The sequence below is a fragment of the Ambystoma mexicanum genome, chromosome 2q, assembly GCF_040938575.1.
Source record: "Ambystoma mexicanum isolate Mex_15411 chromosome 2q, UKY_AmexF1_1, whole genome shotgun sequence".
Lineage (NCBI taxonomy): Eukaryota > Metazoa > Chordata > Amphibia > Caudata > Ambystomatidae > Ambystoma > Ambystoma mexicanum.
This window is the reverse complement of record NC_090924.1, coordinates 307,474,680-307,491,509: the sequence shown is the minus strand read 5'-3', so window position 1 is coordinate 307,491,509 and position 16,830 is coordinate 307,474,680. Positions and strand designations below refer to the sequence as shown.

Sequence of the window (16,830 nt, the reverse complement as noted above, 5' to 3'; positions counted from 1 at the left end):
GCCCTGCACTGACAAGTTAGAAACAATGATCTGTCACAGAGACAAACCATCCTTCCTCGACCTCTCCGGAAAAGAGTGTTCAAGAGCAGTGGACATTCAGTTAGCTTGTTCTACTGCCCCTCTGAGAGACGCATCCCAGCTTGGTTTTCATTTAATTCTCCTACCCAGATGTGTTCAGCACAATAACAGGCTCTCCTAAACCCCCGACTGCCTCTCGGGACACCTGTTGATTACTCTTGTTGTGAGCGAAGCCATGAATATGTGTGTTCTCATTCAGAGTGGCTTCTTTCCCTCTTTCTCTTTCCTGATGGCCTGAAAATACCTTGTATCGATCACTGCTGTAAGGACTATTGCCACAGTTTGCTTCGGAACAACCTGAGTTCTATCCAGAAATTTCTTTTCACACCGTGCAGTGATTTCCTAGACCAATAATCCCCTGCCAGCGATCACTGCACCAACATACTCCCCTCAACACACAGCAAACCTTGTATCCACTATTGAGCCACACGTGGGTGCCAGAATGCCTGCAGGAATTTCAATTCCCAGCATTTCTTTCTGATGCCAGCATCATGACACTTAGCAATATTCCTATTCTAACTGCACGCATCTGCCTCACCCAAACGCCTGCTGCAAATGTAATACCCAGCATTCCTTGCTTCTGCTGGCATGATGTTACCAAACCATCCTAATCTGCTGTATGCACACTGGCTGCACTGAGGCCTGATGTTCTCTGCTCAGGTTTGGAGATTGTGCTGCTCGGTTGCAATAAGACTTGTAAATCGCACAAGCCCCTCGTTATTTTTTCTATGTATTTGTCCCACTGGCCGACACGCTCTGGAAGCCTATACAATCATTGGCAACCGATCCTTGGCTCCTGAAATGTACCTTTTGACTTCCCTGGTTAGTTAAGTATCAATGCAGTGCTTGATGAATTCTGATGGGGGCTTTGTCTAGGGCCCCAAAACAAGGCTCTGCTGTTTCTGCACGGAACCTTCCCAGGGGTGGTTGCTACCCTATGTTGGCTTAAATGCTGTCAATTGCCCCACTCTACACCCACGCATGTGCATACACTTTGCATCCTGGCTCTCTACACACAAGGACAGCACCTGGCGTACGCGTTACTGGGAGTGCGCCTCAGTCTGCTTCACATGTTTCCACCTCAGAGCTGGGAACACTGTGGCATTCTCTCCTTCAGACATGCCTGGTAAAGGATGCTCTCTATGTATCCCGTCGTCGTCACTTTTACACCACAAGGGTAGTCAGACAGGACTCTGTTGTAAGGCAACCCTTCCCGCTGATTCACCCACGGACAGGGTTGGCATTGTGTCAGTACCAGAAGACGCGCCTTGAAACACTTGTGTATAGGCGCGTTACAAATGCCCTATCATAAGGCTGAACATCCTAACTCATCATCCCATGGCATGCCTGTGTTCTTTGGTATGGCATGTGATGATAGATACATGACAATGAATGTTAGATACAAAAAGAGCTACAAGCATGAAATGAAGGCGGGGCGGGGAAACTGTGCTAAGTGGCCTAGGTTTTCAGGATTTCAGGCACTGCTGTTGCTCTTGGTGGGAGAGCCCATGTATATGGGGAGTTTGGCAGGACACCTGATATTATTTTGGTTTGGGAGTGGGCAAACACGAGGACGGTGTGGGTAAGGTGGCAGGAGGGCAGGTCCATTTTGATGTTAAGGTGAGGGAGAAGTTGACACAGTACCCCCCCATTTTGTGTATGCTTCCCTCATACTACCCCTCTGCACCCAGTACAGTGGTGGTTCATGGATACAGCAGGTGGGTTGGAAAAGAGACACCTAGGGACATGCACAATATTAAATTATAGGTGAGCCACTGTCAGTGTTGGGTATATTTCAATGTGGGCATCAGCTTGACATCGTAGGCTTCTCACGCTTCACTCTGGATCCCTGTCAGATGCCACTCATACCCCCCCCCTTATCCCCACCCCCCTTATCCCCAATGTTGATAACAATGCACAGTTCGTTTTGTTTTACTGAAATGAGTTGAGTGCCCCTCCAACGAAATATGCTCGGCCTAGAACACGGTGGCGGGTGTGATTTGGTGTTACTCCTGTTCAAGGTAATAGGGTGTTGATCTTATCTTACAGATCTGTCCATGTTTTATAAATTAGATTAATTCGACATGGGTGGCGTAACTTAATGCCATGATGGTCGATGCTACAAAGTACTTAGGGCTTTGATTCAGCCTTTAACCATTAATACCTGATTAACAAACGATGAAGACATATAGTTAGACACAAGTAACTCAAGGATTACAGCGAACAAAAAGTAGCTCTATCAAAATAGCTTAAATAATAGGCCCAGGAAATTGCTTACTGAATGTCTTCCTTTTCAAGCTCTTTAATATTTCAGAGGAAGTGTGTGTGTGTATGTGTGAAATTTTGAAGCATGTTGGCCTGAAATGTGTGCCTCTGGTGCTGGGGTTCCGTTTCAGTGACGGTAACATGCAATATTTTTTTATAACCCTGACAGATTGCGGTCTCACTGGTGAACAAACTTAGCAACTTTTCAGCAGACACCCTAAAGACTTTGGGCCCAGCGGCGGTGGGACTATCCTCATCCCAAATTGATGGCATCAGCGACAAAGACCTGGAAGCATGCCTTGGGAACTTCAAAGAAACGGCAGGTTGGAATCCTACGCAGTCCAGAAGTATTGTGGCCAAACTGGTCAAAGGAGGCCACAAGGTAATGAAACCCACTGCTGGTGTCCGCCCTTGCTCTATCCTGGATTCAGACGTCAAAGCCTATCCCTCTCCCTATCCCGCAATTATGTTCCTGTCTCTCCTTCCAGAACTCGACTTTCAGAATAATCTCGAATTATATTTATCGAATTCTGCCTTCTCATTAATCACCTCTAGGCAGCTTGTGGATAGATAACACAGTTTCTTATCATTAAGGTTTATACCAGGAGCCATGTTAGAATGGGATTATATGTGAATTTAAAACAAGTTGCACGGCTGCAAGGTCCACTCAAAATAAAATTACATATATCTTGACTTCATGTCTACATTATTCTTCCCAAAGGTTCTGCAGCCCTGATCTTGTGCACACACCGTCTAAAACGTGTTGTTATTCACTCAGTCAGGAATGGGAGAAGCGACACCGCCGCTTAGGTAGGCCTCTCAAAGGAGATGATCCAAATGCAGTCCTGGGCCAGCAATTCCACCAGGAAGTCAGGCAAAGCACAGCCACAACTTCTCTGATGGTATCCCACAGAAGATACTGAAATGTCCCCACAGGTGTAGAAAGAGGACAGACGAAGGTTAGAAGAATGGGAATGAAGAATCTCACACCGAGATTTCTGATTGGTGAATATGGGTACGATTTCTCCGGGGAATTTTACGTTTAGTAGAAATGTGAACAGCTGTTTTTTACATGGCTATCACAGAAATCAGTTATCTGACCCTCAAACATTTCCACAGATTCATTGAGACAACTAGCTTATCCAAATGGCGATTGACTTTGTGGTTGCTGCAACGTAGCCTTTACTGCGGTGAACGTTATCCCTTATCCTGTCCTCCTTCCCGCTAGCTTCTCCTCACGCTTCACTCATACTCCAGTACCTTCCACACTCCCTATCCTCTTCCCTCTCACCCGCCTCCATTCACCTGACAACTCGTATTCAATGGATTTGCATGCAGCCTGTTACAAAAAGAACCTATTTCAATAAACAAATACCAGAGTCCGTAGTGTTTCAAAGTCAGACATTCTCCTGCAAGTTTTACACCAGGATTCACCAGGATTTACGCCCTTACAACATAAACGTACAGGAGCCTTTCAGCAAGCCCATCTTTGCTAAAGTCTTATTTTCCAGCTCCACAATACCTATAATAGTAGTAGTTAAGGTTTACAAATGGAAATAAATAGAAAAATAAAATGTAAAGTTTCTTGCCACATACTCGCGCACATCCCACCCCACCCGGATGCTTCAGAGCATGAATTTGGGAACTGCAGGAGTCAATGCCGGAATCAACATCGGATGCTGATGTCTACTAAGTCAGGCTCTTACACTGGGATTGAACAGTAGACTGTTCCGCTGTTTCCTGGAACAGAGATAATCATCCGTGGCCCTCATCCAGTAGAGCATATCCAGGTTCCAAGCCAGGGATAGTCACTGGCGCTGTCTCCCCAATAAAGAGTCGGGTATAAATATGGTCATGATATATTCGCTACCCTCTGTAACAGCAGGAGCCCATTCGGTTCACAAAGGCCAGGTGATGTACTTCCATATATTTTATTTTCAAGATTGAATGTCCTGGCACATTCTTGATTGTTGTGCATTCATTCCATGTTTGTTGGCCACACATTGCAGTCGTTAACAACATTGAGAAGATTCAACACCCTCACAGGGGTATCACTACATATTATCCCCACCAAAAATATCGCTGTATATATGGTCGTCTGCAACGGCCATAGGCAATATTTTTGGGGGGGGCCTCATTTTTTGGGGTTTTGGGAGCGGGGTTTCGGGGTTGTCCCCCGCTCAATTAAAAATAATGTGGGGGTTGCATGGGTGTCCCCTGCAGGTTCCATGCCTTAATATCGCCGCAAACGTACGGCAACATTTTTGTATGGCGATATTATTGCGGGGATATTAACACATGCAACCCTCACGGGGGAGTTATAGTGTGGGGGTGGATGCGTAATTTGTGAAGCATCCTAAACAAAGGGTGTTGTACATAATTTGTTTTTTTTAAAAAACATTACAGCAATACTCAGCAATAGACAATATGTACATGTCTGAACGAATCCCCAAGTGAGCACTCCAATTGTCTTGTGTGGGCGACCATTTTAGAATGAATCCTCGCCGCTCTGCGGCAACTGTTACAGAGAAGAGATTGAGTGTGCGATGGTTGACATTGCTGTGCTGAGGCCAGATCCTGTTTGGACGTGAACACCAAATCACATTGGCCCTCATTACGACCCTGGCGGAGTGGGATACCGCCAGCGGTAATCGCGGCGGACCCGTCCGCCGTACTACGAGTTCCCTTAGCGCCATGGAGGTTTTCTCCGCCTGGTTTTACCGGGCGGAGAAAACCATGGCGCTAAGGGACCTCGTTGTTAATTACGCCGCCGTACTTTACGGCGGCGTAATTAACTCCTTCCCCACTCCCATTATACCCTATGGGGCAAGAATGGGAATGGGGAAGGGTAAAATGGGGATTGGGGATTTACCGCTCCGCCAAGGTCGGCATGGGGTGGTAAATCCGCCAACCCCCATGGCGCTATCGGCGGCTTTCCGCCATGCTCCGCGGTGCATTTTGCACCGCGAAATCCGCCAGGGTCGTAATGAGGGCCATTGTGTCATTGCCATACCGTTGACAGTTTACCTGACAATGAAATGTCTGTGTGTCTCTCTTACTCTAGAGCTATGATGTGGGTGTGTGTGTGCGTGCCTGAGTGTGTGCATGCCCAATGCACCTATACAGTGTAGCGCCGTGTTTACTTTGAGACAGGTTGTAGCCCCATCAGAATACTGCCAGGCAGTCAATGGACAATGTTTTCTTGTTACTTTGCAACAGATGCGCAGAGTGGCAAAGATCCGAAACCAGCTCCCCACAAGAGTGAATTTCAGTGCTCATTTGGAGAATAATTTAAATGTTTGAATGTGGTCAACTGCCATTAAGCAGTGTGCTGTTGGTGAGTACTTGTTTGAAAAGGACACATATGCGCAACACCGAGAAATGAAAGTCATACCGTCAGATCACCTGATCTACTTGGTTCACAAAAGACAATGTATAATCACAGCATGACCAGTTTGGCTGCTTAGAGACTGAAGGGCATGGCCCCGCGTTTTGGTGGCCATGTGAATGGTGTGAGGAGAGCCACGCAGCATAGAAAATCTTTATCCAAAGAAGTACATTGATCGGAAAAGTAAGAACAATGTCTTCTTATGGTGACCCTTGCTCCCTTTTCTTTAGTAGGCACAGTATTTCAATGAAGATGCCATGTGGGTGATGAGTCAAATAACCAACACAATAAAACTCACAAGAAATACAAGAAGGAATGTCAAGATTGATAAAAGTCCATCTCTTAAGAATCAGGGAACGTTTGCCCATAAGATGCCCACCGTACGCACTGAGTGGGGTACCTGCCTGATGTTCACAGGCTGGTCCTTGGAGTCCTTGAGAAGCATCAGGGGGCCCTGGATATTCCACTGTCTGGGCAAGGCCTTCCTTCTTCTGGCAGTGCTCTATCTAGTCTTTATCACTGATAAATCTTATCATCTAGACTATCGCAAGGATATCGGGGGCCTCTCCCTTCAGTCCCCGCCTAAACCCTTTGAAATGTACCCCTCCAGAGTTTCAGGCCTAACATAGGGCGATGATGAAGGGTCCGTGTTGTGTGCCATAAGCTTGAGTGAAGATACTGGCTCCATTAATAGTGGCCTCCACCCTCGCAGATTAATAAGTAGCACTGAAGAGACATTGTACAAGACCCGCAGAGACATCCGTTGCCAATGACTCGGATTCGCTCATTCAGAACCAACATTCTCCAAGAAAAATCTATAGAAATAAGGGAAAGGTGCAGCGACTGATGGAATCCTTATATGGAATACCATTGTGATGGTACTATTACATTTGCATGACTAATTAATGTACATTGATAGAAGCTGTCGTTGATTAATAGTACAGACTAGTTTACAAGAAATCATCCTTCGAATACCACATGGCTAAAATGTTCTCTTAATCCTGGAACACATTCATGTTTTATGAAACTCTCCTAAATGTACATTTGGAGAGTGATGGGTGGGGGGCATGGAAAGGAAAAGTGGGGCACGCCCGCATTTTAATTCACCACCCTTATTCTTAGTGTGCATTTGGGAATTTGCGCAAAAAGTGTAATGAGGGAAAGGGAGCACATCTTCTCCACTAGGTGCAGGTTGCATACTACAAAGCATTGTACATTGTAAAAATTTGCCCAAAACACAATTCACTAGTTTGCTCCACCTCCTTGCTGTGTGTAAGTTAGGGTTGTCCATGTCACTGTTTCAGTGAGTACACAGTGGGGTTCATTTTTAAAGAAGTTGCCAGATGTAACACTGGCTTACTCTTGGCTTACTAAGGGAGAAGTACTATCTGATTCCCGGAACAGCTTCTGTACTGATCTATTTCTGATAAGAGAGGAGTACGTGGACTAGAAGTCACAGTTATCACCATTAAGTTCTTATAGTCTATTCCTAGGAGTAACTCAAAGCTATTCCTGGGAACTTCTTTGAGAATTGGATCTGCTCAATCCCGAAACAGCTAAGAGTTACATCTGGGAACTTCTTTATTCATTGAACAGCACCTCATCAGGAGTAACTCAGAGTTACTCCTGGGATCATCTCTGTGAGTCAAATAGACTCAATCTAAGAATACCTCAGAGTTTTTCTTGGGAACTTCCTTATACATTCAATAGTATCTCACGAGGAGTAGCTCATAGTTTCTCCTGGGAACTTCTTCCTGAACTATCCTCTTGTGCTTTCAGCTCTGGTATGCATTTAGCAAATTGCTGTCTAAGTGTCGTAGGCTGCGTTCACTTGATTTGAACCAACTGTACACAATAGATTTTTAAAAAGAAAGCAAAGAATTTGAAAAATGATGGCCCCAATATCATGGGTTCACCTGGTAACTTTAATTCTGATCGACCTTTCAGGACTAAGTGTATGTACAGGACTATTATACAGTATGAACAGTTGCTCCCCCAACTTGTCAAGTATTGACATCAGGTGAGGATATGCTTGCACCATGCACTAGAAAGTGCCATAATCTGTCCACAACCTCCTATTCCGGTACAGATATTGCCATGGTGAGCCAGTACTGCCTTCAAATGCCCATTAGTGCCATCAAATGCCAGGGCCCTCCTGGAAAATGACAGGAAATGCATCATATCACCGCCCACTCCCATAAAGTGGCAGAGAGTACCATGGTACGCTCAGAGTGATTCTGGATCTCAGTAGGAAAGACCACATCTCTGAGGCCAGGAGAAGTCTGCATTGGCTTCCTATAAAAGATAGAATTACTTTCTGGCTTATGGCAATTACTCACAAATGCTTGAGAAGTACAGCTCCAATCTATCTGAAGGAAGTGCTGGTACTAATGTCTAACGTACATAACCTGAGATCGAATAACACCTTCCAATTAAAAACCCCAGCCTGTAGATTGTCGCAGGTAAAGAAAGGAGCCTTCTTCGCTGCAGCTCCGGCTGTCTGGAACACTATTCCTCTAAATTTGAGAGAGGAAACATCAACTCCTGTCTTTAGAAAGAAATTAAAGACATTCCTGTTTAGTTGGACTCCCCACTCTGAGCCTCTATAGATTTCTATGGTAATAGCTGATTATCCTCTGCTTCGTCTGCCCTATGTAAATGTATCCCTTTTTGTTCTGTGTGTCCTCTAGCGCCCTTAAGCCTCCGGGTCAGTGGTGCGCGATATAAATTAATAAGGTAAAGTAAAGTAAAGGTTCTTACAATATATTACATTTCTTGTGATATGCCGTTGCTCCAATCAAATGCCAAATAGGGCGCCAAATGCCGGAATACTCCCACAACATGTCAGATATTCGCTCATGTGAGTAGCTGCTCACTCAGTGGGTCTGAACGTGCCAGATATCTCCCGCATTGCAGAGTGCCTACTCAACAGCTCTAATGGAGGTAGTTATCCCTGGCTCTCCGTCTCTTTCTCTCTCTGTCCGTCTGTATCTCTCTCTTTCTCTCTCGCTCTATCTATCTCTCGCTCTCTAACGCACACCTTCTACCTACTGCTTTGCACTGAAACGTTTGTGCACAAGATTTGGGGAGCCAACCCTTTCCTTGTTTTTCTGATTTCAGTTCGAAAGCCTGAGTGACATCGGAAGTCTCTTGAATGGCTGTACTACTGACACGCTGCGAAACCTCAATCTGGGCAGACTCGCCGAAGACTTGAAGAATCCCTGGGTCAAAAGCCAGCTGTCCAATGCTTCACCCGCTGTGCAGAGTGAAATTGTAAACAAGGTGAATTTGGTTTCATTGGTATCATTGTCGGGTAAGAACCATCTTTAATTTGACCAGCTGTACTAATCTCTGATCTGCAGCACCTTACAGCTCGGGCAGGGAGTGAATTGATCTGTTTGCTTGTGCGCTGGTCAGACAAAGGTGCTTAGATGTGCTTAGCTGTGCCATCTCTGTGTCATGCAGTACATAATTTTTCACAGATATGCCAGGCCACGTACCTCAAAAGGTGTTCACAGGGCTTGGTGCTCACAACCCAAATAGCGGCTGGGGAACTTTCCAGGTAGAGCACAGGCGTTAGAAGGTCTGGCCTTTCATAGTCAAAACTTTCACCCAAGAGGAGCAGCTCAGCTTCAAATCTGTGAAGCCTGACAGAGGAATGTTTCGGATAGGGAGGTGTACAAATTGTTAATGTGTGGGGGTGCTCTTGCCCCGGGACATGAAGTCCAAGGTAACTGTGTCCTCCACTACTGTACTTTCCTTCTCTTCCTGCCTCACCCTAAGCCACCCTTGATGTCATTTCCACTTCCCTCTTCTAGCCTTGACTCCTCCTATGTGAAAGCGATAGTAACATAGGAGAGGACGTCTTGTAGAAGGCTGTCCGTTGGGAATCTCTTGTATTTAGCCTTTTTTCATTTGAGGATGGTCAAACAACAATGAGCAAAAATGCAGGGCAGAGGAAATGGCAGGCCACATGGGCATTACCGTCCTGGTCTGTTGCCATGCTATTTGTTGAATGCCGCTGTCTGCAGTTGGGTTATTTTTTAACATTTTTGGGAAGAGCATACATCTCCTTGGGATGTTCCCTCCAGTTGAAAAAACAGCTATCTCTTCCAGTAGCCATCACTTTGCTACCAGTGAAGCCGAATGGCCGAGCAACACCCACCAACTCTGTTGGGATTAATGGCTACAGTAAAAAATGAAAGCAGCAGCTCGCTACATAGAATCAATGAAGCCACGACCTGCTAATGATGGCAGGCTCTGTCCTGCAAGGATCAAGAAGCCTGAGCTGGAAAAAACATGGAAGCTACTTGGCCACAACTCATAAACAGCCATTTCAAATGACTTTGGGATTCCCACATTGGGGCAGCAGGTATTTGTGGGTAGGCAAATGCAATGCATATTGTGACAAGTTGTATCCAGTGTTTTCTCTGTGTGTTATCTCCTCCCAGGTGCCCAATATATGACTTTGAATCTAAATGTGACCCCCTAGTGATAACATAACCCTATCTAGGACCTTCCATCTCCTTCCATTTCTTCGGTGCCCCCGGAAGCTAACCTTCGAGCCTAGAATAAAGCGCTAGTTTCTGTGATGGCGTGGGATTGGATGTATACCCATTTGGGTTTTTGTCCTTGGCATTTCAAAGATTGTGTATTCATTTCAATTTTAGATCATGTCCATTTTTCCTGGCACTAACGAGATGATCCAAAACGTCCCCGATGACCTAGTCCGCTATATCCCAAAGGCAAAGTGCCGCTTCCCGGATGGAAACCCAGACGTCAAAGTGATCAACCCTAAACAGTGGAGACCAGAACAAGTAAGTTCAACCGACATGTGCACGGAAGAAGGGGTCATTAGGAGTTTGAACTGCCCCCAGAGGAAGTGTTCAAGTTCACCAGCGGTATTTCTGAAAATCACTCCAATTTAGAATTTTACACTGCCTGAGGCAGTATTTCTGGGATACCGCCAACATTATTCCGGCACAGCTATGTGCAGTGGTAAATACTGGAAAAAATGTTTCATCATTTTCTCCTATTGATGGTGGAAATCGATAACATCATACTGTATGCACAAGCGGGTTTTCCTACCCTTTCTTTAATTTTTCAGCAAAGATTGCAGGGTACATCAGAAATGTACACTTTCTCATCCCCTTCCAAAGTCACAATGTAAAATATTTTCAGCTGCATGAAATGGAAGTGCTGACAATCTTCTTAGGGCATTTTGCAATTTTTACCACCATCTCCTTGGTGGAGGTAAAAATATCCAGACTTCACCTCAAAGTCTTCCTTGAAATACCACCGACTGCATTCTCTTGGAAAAATCCAGAAGTATTTCACTCGACCTTGAATTGGGCCTACGCCACACCTGTTTGGCAAACACTGTCAGATTTACCGTTACCACACAATATGTAATGAGGTTCTTAACCTTAGAGTAGCTTTGAATTGTTTTTGCTTTGGTTTTTCTTCCTCAGGCTTCCATGTTTTTTGAAGATTTGATAAAGTCAGGGGCTAATATTTCGAGGTAAGGAAATTATCATACTTTCCCGCTGACGTAGACAGCCCCGTGGGTGCTGACGTTGTTGTATCAGTTCAGAACCTACCAGAAGCGCCTGAAATATAACAAGAGCAGCCTACTTCCGCCACGCGTTCCACCTAGCGCATGCCCTCCCCGTGCCTGGACCAGCATAGACTCCCAGCCCTGCTCCTCCGTCGCCTCTATCATCAGGTGGACTGCAAAGCATTAGTATTGTATAGTTTCACTCTTGCAGCGTAGTTCCTTAGGGGAACACGTTCTAGAGTCCATCAGGAGGAGCAGGTATCCTACAGGACTTTGTTTATGTATAGGAAGAAAAGAAGTTTCAAGACATGTCCCTCCAGTCCCCATTTTATGCCGTTTTCAAAATAATAATAAAGGTTTTTCACATAGTGCTTCTTGTGAGATTTCTCCCGCTTCTAAACACTATAAGAATGGCTGTTATTGCCCGATTTATATGTACTCCACTTATTGAGATCCGAACAGTGAAGGGCCAGGTCAACCATACGCCGATTCAGACTTGTGACGTGCCGGATTCCCCCACATCAGAGGCGAGCGCTTAATTCATGAGCCGCCTGCTCTAATAAGCCACCGGAACTGTGCGGTTTTTTGTATCGCTCCTCGTTCTCATAACAGTTTCTCTTCTGGCTTCCAGCCTGTCAAAGCCGGTCCTGCAAGGCTTCACTTGCACAGCAACCAACAACATGTATCCGGGTGCCCTGCAGCAACTGGCGCAAGCCATGAAGGACCAGAAGGCCCAGTTGGACGCAGATCAGGTGGGTCCCAGCATGGCATCACTTTTGTTTCCCAGCTGCCACCAGCAGCCCTCTGGATTGGCCACCATGCTGGAAATTGAATGCCATGTCTTGTCTCATTTTAGATGGCCTGCCTGACCAGGAGGTTGACCAGCAATGGAACCAAGATTGATTTTGATAAATGTCCCCCGGAGATGCTGCTGTTTCTCAGGTAGTAAATCAAGGGTTTATTGCGATACATATGAAATCAGAAGAGACTTATGTATTACCACTGGACAATGTGGGCACCGTATTAATCTATTTGGCAAAATGCAAATGGCTCATCTGTGCCCAGAACACTATACATATATGGGAAGAGGAATAAGACTTCACTGATTGAGGGAACTACAGAGATGGACTGTTTCTTAGCGGTATCAGGTAATAATGTCCCCATACATAATGTCCCCATACATGTCGCCGGGAAAAGCCATTGGCGACATCATATATGGTGACATTATGTATGGGGACGGGTTGCAGGGATGTGCCCTGTTCCCCTTGTAAAAATGTCTCTGCAAAAAACATATTTTTGTCAGGAACATTTTTTGTGGGGACATTATTACATGCAACCTTCTTAGCTTTAGGGCACTTTTCGTGTTGTAGAGGCTCACCAATCTCTACATGGTTTATTTATCAGGTGACAAATAAGCCACATGTATGTTTCTTAACAACTTTGTGGTTCCAATGTGAATCATAGAAAATATTCATCTCAGTTCCCACCCTAGTCTTACTCTAAACACCACAAGCCCTTCTCTTCCCTCCTATGGCCAGGGCACAAAAACTGGGCACGCGTGGAGAACACCCCTGAGACAAAAGCTGACAAGCCAGCCATGTTAAACAAAACGCTTGGAGAGTAAACTGCTTGTCGCCCCTAAGCTCCGAATCAGCCACTCGTTGTATGGAAAACAGGACAGATTTGATAGTCGCAGGGTGCACACTCCCTGATCTTGCATATGTCCACAATTTGGGGCGCTTTCTAGCAAAAGAATAACCACTTAGAGAAGAGAGGGAGGATCCTTCAATGACTCGTGTGTAGGGTGCGTGAGTGGCACAAGGTTGGCCTCAACGTGTATACTTCTTCTGTCCATAGCGGCACCAATTATTCTGCCTTCGGAGGCTGTGCCCAGTACTTCCAGAGAGTTGGCGAAGCAGATGTTGAAATTCTGCCTAAGACGTCCCTCCAAAGAAAGACTCTGCTGTCAGAAGCTTTATCCTGCATGGTGAGTGCAAAGTGAAACATAATGGAGTTGTTCCCCTAATGGTTGAGTGACAAGGGCGGACTGACGTCATCGATTAGCTTATTACCCAATATGTCTTTTTGGTCTTCTTTGAAATGGAAATAACCCTAATGGGACCCCAGGGTGTGGACATACATGTCTACTTCCGGAGTCACTGAGCAATGTTAAGGCTGCCCCTTAGCTTTATACCAACAGCAGGGTGGGGGCACCACCTTTACAACATTGTTGCATTCAATAACATGCAGAAGTCCCAGGAGGATAGCTCAGGGGCAATGTGCTCGCCTTGTAAACAAGACGACACGAAGCAACACAGGCTCGATCCCCGGGTCCGCACTTAGAAACCTCTGGGTATTAAGCGCCTTATAAATACGCAACTAAGAGACATATTCCTGTAACAGCGCCTCGATGCCCATGGGCTGTGTGAGTGCTTTAAAAATGCAAATAAATAAAATAAATTAAAAATAAAGTCAGGAAAATGACAACAGAAGTTTATTTTGAAGATAATACAGATAGGCCTGCCTCTCCCATCCCTCCCACCTCATCTTCCTCTGGTTCCCGATCCCTTAAACCTGTGCATTGTGACATGCATGCCCTTAACCTTCAGTAACCCACGCTTGTACCACTTCTAAACGATGGGTGTTTATTCTAACCAAACACGTGACGCGCACTTTTGCCCACTCATCCATAAACACTAACACTGTCACTCCGGAGAGGACACATTTACTCTTTTTGGAGCTCTTGCTATATATTGGGCCCGCGAGGAGTGGAGCCATCACTTTACCACAGCTAAAAACATAACCCTTTCTCCTTCTCTTGTTCCCCAATCAAGAACATCTCTGGGACAAATGTTTCAGTGCAAAACGCTCGCATGCTTGGTGGATTGGCGTGCGGCCTCGACAGCGCCTACATTCAGGACTCCGCCCAGAATGTGCTGCCGCAGTTAAAGACATGCAAATCCTTTACAGCGGATCAAGAAAGCGCCATACAGAAAGCCCTCTCCTCCGGCAACACACAATTCGGGTCAGTGTCAACCTTTAATGTGTTCTTTTCTCCTTGAACTCATTCCAAAATGGCTACTTTCTTGACTAATTGCATTTCCTATGGCAGCAACATGCAAGCAGGAAGAGAGTATCCTGCGCCGGGAAGTGCCACCTAATTGGAGAGGGCTTCTTTCTAGCTGAGCATGCAATACATGGTACCTCAGTTATGCTTTTTAGAACTGCCCCGAAACGTATTCAGCACAGAGCGCTACATTTCTGTTGCCGTGTCCTTGCCTGGACCTCATGAATCCTGCTGCTTGCAATGCCTCTGATGTCATGTGGAAGGTTGGGCATCGAATATTGGAATAGAACGCTGGGGCCAGAGCTGGGTGAAGGTTCCATGTTAGTTTGTGTTAGACCTGGCAAGGTGCTGATGGTCCACTGGGTGTTTCCATCATGTCAAATGATATGTCCAAGAAACCTGAGCTACTAATAGACACTCCTGTGTGTAACCTGAAGGCCCCAGTGTCTTCGGTCAGGCTGCACCTAATGTTCGCACACTGGTCAAGAGGTAACTGGGAAAAGGGAAAGCAGCGGATTCTAAGTGCTCTGGTGTGGGACCGGGGACAGCAACATATTTTGGAACACCCACTACCCCAACAAACTAACCATCCACCTATGTAAGTAAAGGGCTTCTAGGTTGTGGAGATAGCTGGGAGTAGTGGTGCATTGCTCCTTTTTTGAGGAGTTTTTCAGAGACATTATAAACCCAGAGGATCTTGCCCATTGCCGTTTGGTGAGGGGTGCATGCCTGCGACTGTGTGAGTGGAGGCAGAAGCTGGGGGGGGTATCGAGGTGCAGTAAGCAGCATTAACCTTCCGGGTCAGCCTGTCAAGAAAACCTCAGGTATAGTTTTCTCGTTTTGCTGTGGGGTCATTAATGCAGCACATATTAACTGGGAACAGTGATCGATTTAGCTGGGATCGCCTGCAGCTCTGGGGGCATCAAATACAAAATCCCTTGTTTTTGGGACCCCTCAGATCTGGAGTGGTGCTGGAGATATGTCAGCACTGGGCTGCAGCATAGAGCAAGCGCATATTACTTGCCGGAGGCATGGCTCTGTGCTTGGAGGATGAGCCTCGCTGGTGGGGAGCGACCACCAGCGTCTATGGGCCACGTGAGGAGCTGCAGTCTGGATATTGCTGGTGGTGTAATGGTGGGCTGCCAGTAGGGCTGGGCGATATATCGCATTTTGGAGATATATCAATATATTTTCAAAATCGATATAGGATGAGATAATATCGTTAACATTGAGATATATACTGGTATATATACATTATTACATATACGACAATTCTTTATTTACATTTTGTTATTTACACAGTTGTGTGTATTCTCAAACAGGAAGAGAAACCCTGTATTTGTACTTTATTTTGATCGATGTCTTATAAATAGAGGTGTTTGTGACATCTGACATGTAGTTGTCGGCTTACAACTGAGCATTTAACCCACATAAACAATATTGATATTCATATATCGTATATCGGCATTCAGCCCAATAATATCGAGATATGACTTTTGGTCCATATCACCCAGCCCTACTGCCATGTTGGGGGTCAGAGCTAGTGGAGCCAGAGCTTTTCCCACGCTGTCACTTGGCCCTTGTATGTGCACATGGTATAGAAGTTGGTGCACACAACATGGCTGCCCTCTCAGTGGGAATCTCACCATGCGCTGAGTTTCACTGTCATCATCTCCATTGTTTCAGCGAGTGGTTATAAGTGTGCCTGCTCTGATGAGCTGTGCACCTGCTGTGCACCATGTCATGGCATGTTAGGAAGCAGGGAGATCATGGGGCTGTCCAGCTGGGGTGAGCATTTGGGGGCATCTAGTGCCTGTAAGGGTGTGGAAGGGTGGGGTGCACCTGTTTGTTTTATGTGCTTTTGTTGAAGTAACAGTGAAGGTTCAGCAATAATCAGCAGCGGAATCGTATTCAGCCAACAAGGAATCAAGTTTCAATTGATTGACTATGATAGTTGCATGTGATTTAATCGCTAGAAGAGACATTGAGGGAGGCACATTTCTTTTTTAAAAGGCACTAATCACCCTTCCCAACATATTTTATATCTGGTGCAATTATATAAACAAACTCCAGTCCTAGAATATTTGGGAAAAGTGTAGGATGGTAAATAAAAAAAAAAAAACATCGAGTCATCCTCAATGTTATTTTCAGAAATTATATCACTGGATACCGATTATGACAAAATCAGAACAAGGCATGTGCACTGTGCGTGGTGGGTGGGTGGGTCGTTGTGAAGGAAGAATACATAAGGCAATAAAATTGTTCTTGACCAACCATGCAGGCTTGTATTTCATGTATTGGGCATTATGCCCAGGGGATTTCCAGATATTTGGAATGGCTAATTCGGGTGAAGAACATGGGGAAATGGGGTCAGTATTTTGATCATGTCAGTTGTGGGAAGTGGCATGGTGCCATGTTCTTCTGTTTGAATTGAGGTCATTTGAATTTGTTGTGCCTTTGACTCAGGGTTTCTGG

General features: G+C 45.6%; 1 protein-coding gene across 1 annotated transcript in view; it reads left to right on the top strand.

The window, feature by feature from the left end:
• LOC138569360 (otoancorin-like) overlaps positions 1-16,830 on the top strand; it is a 209,496-nt gene that overhangs the window by 133,879 nt on the left and 58,787 nt on the right. The window contains exons 17-24 of the mRNA XM_069647277.1: positions 2,513-2,725; positions 8,852-9,013; positions 10,402-10,548; positions 11,203-11,252; positions 11,920-12,040; positions 12,145-12,230; positions 13,146-13,275; positions 14,123-14,313. Coding sequence (XP_069503378.1) covers positions 2,513-2,725; positions 8,852-9,013; positions 10,402-10,548; positions 11,203-11,252; positions 11,920-12,040; positions 12,145-12,230; positions 13,146-13,275; positions 14,123-14,313 — 1,100 coding nt within the window. The remainder of the gene's footprint in view (positions 1-2,512; positions 2,726-8,851; positions 9,014-10,401; positions 10,549-11,202; positions 11,253-11,919; positions 12,041-12,144; positions 12,231-13,145; positions 13,276-14,122; positions 14,314-16,830) is intronic.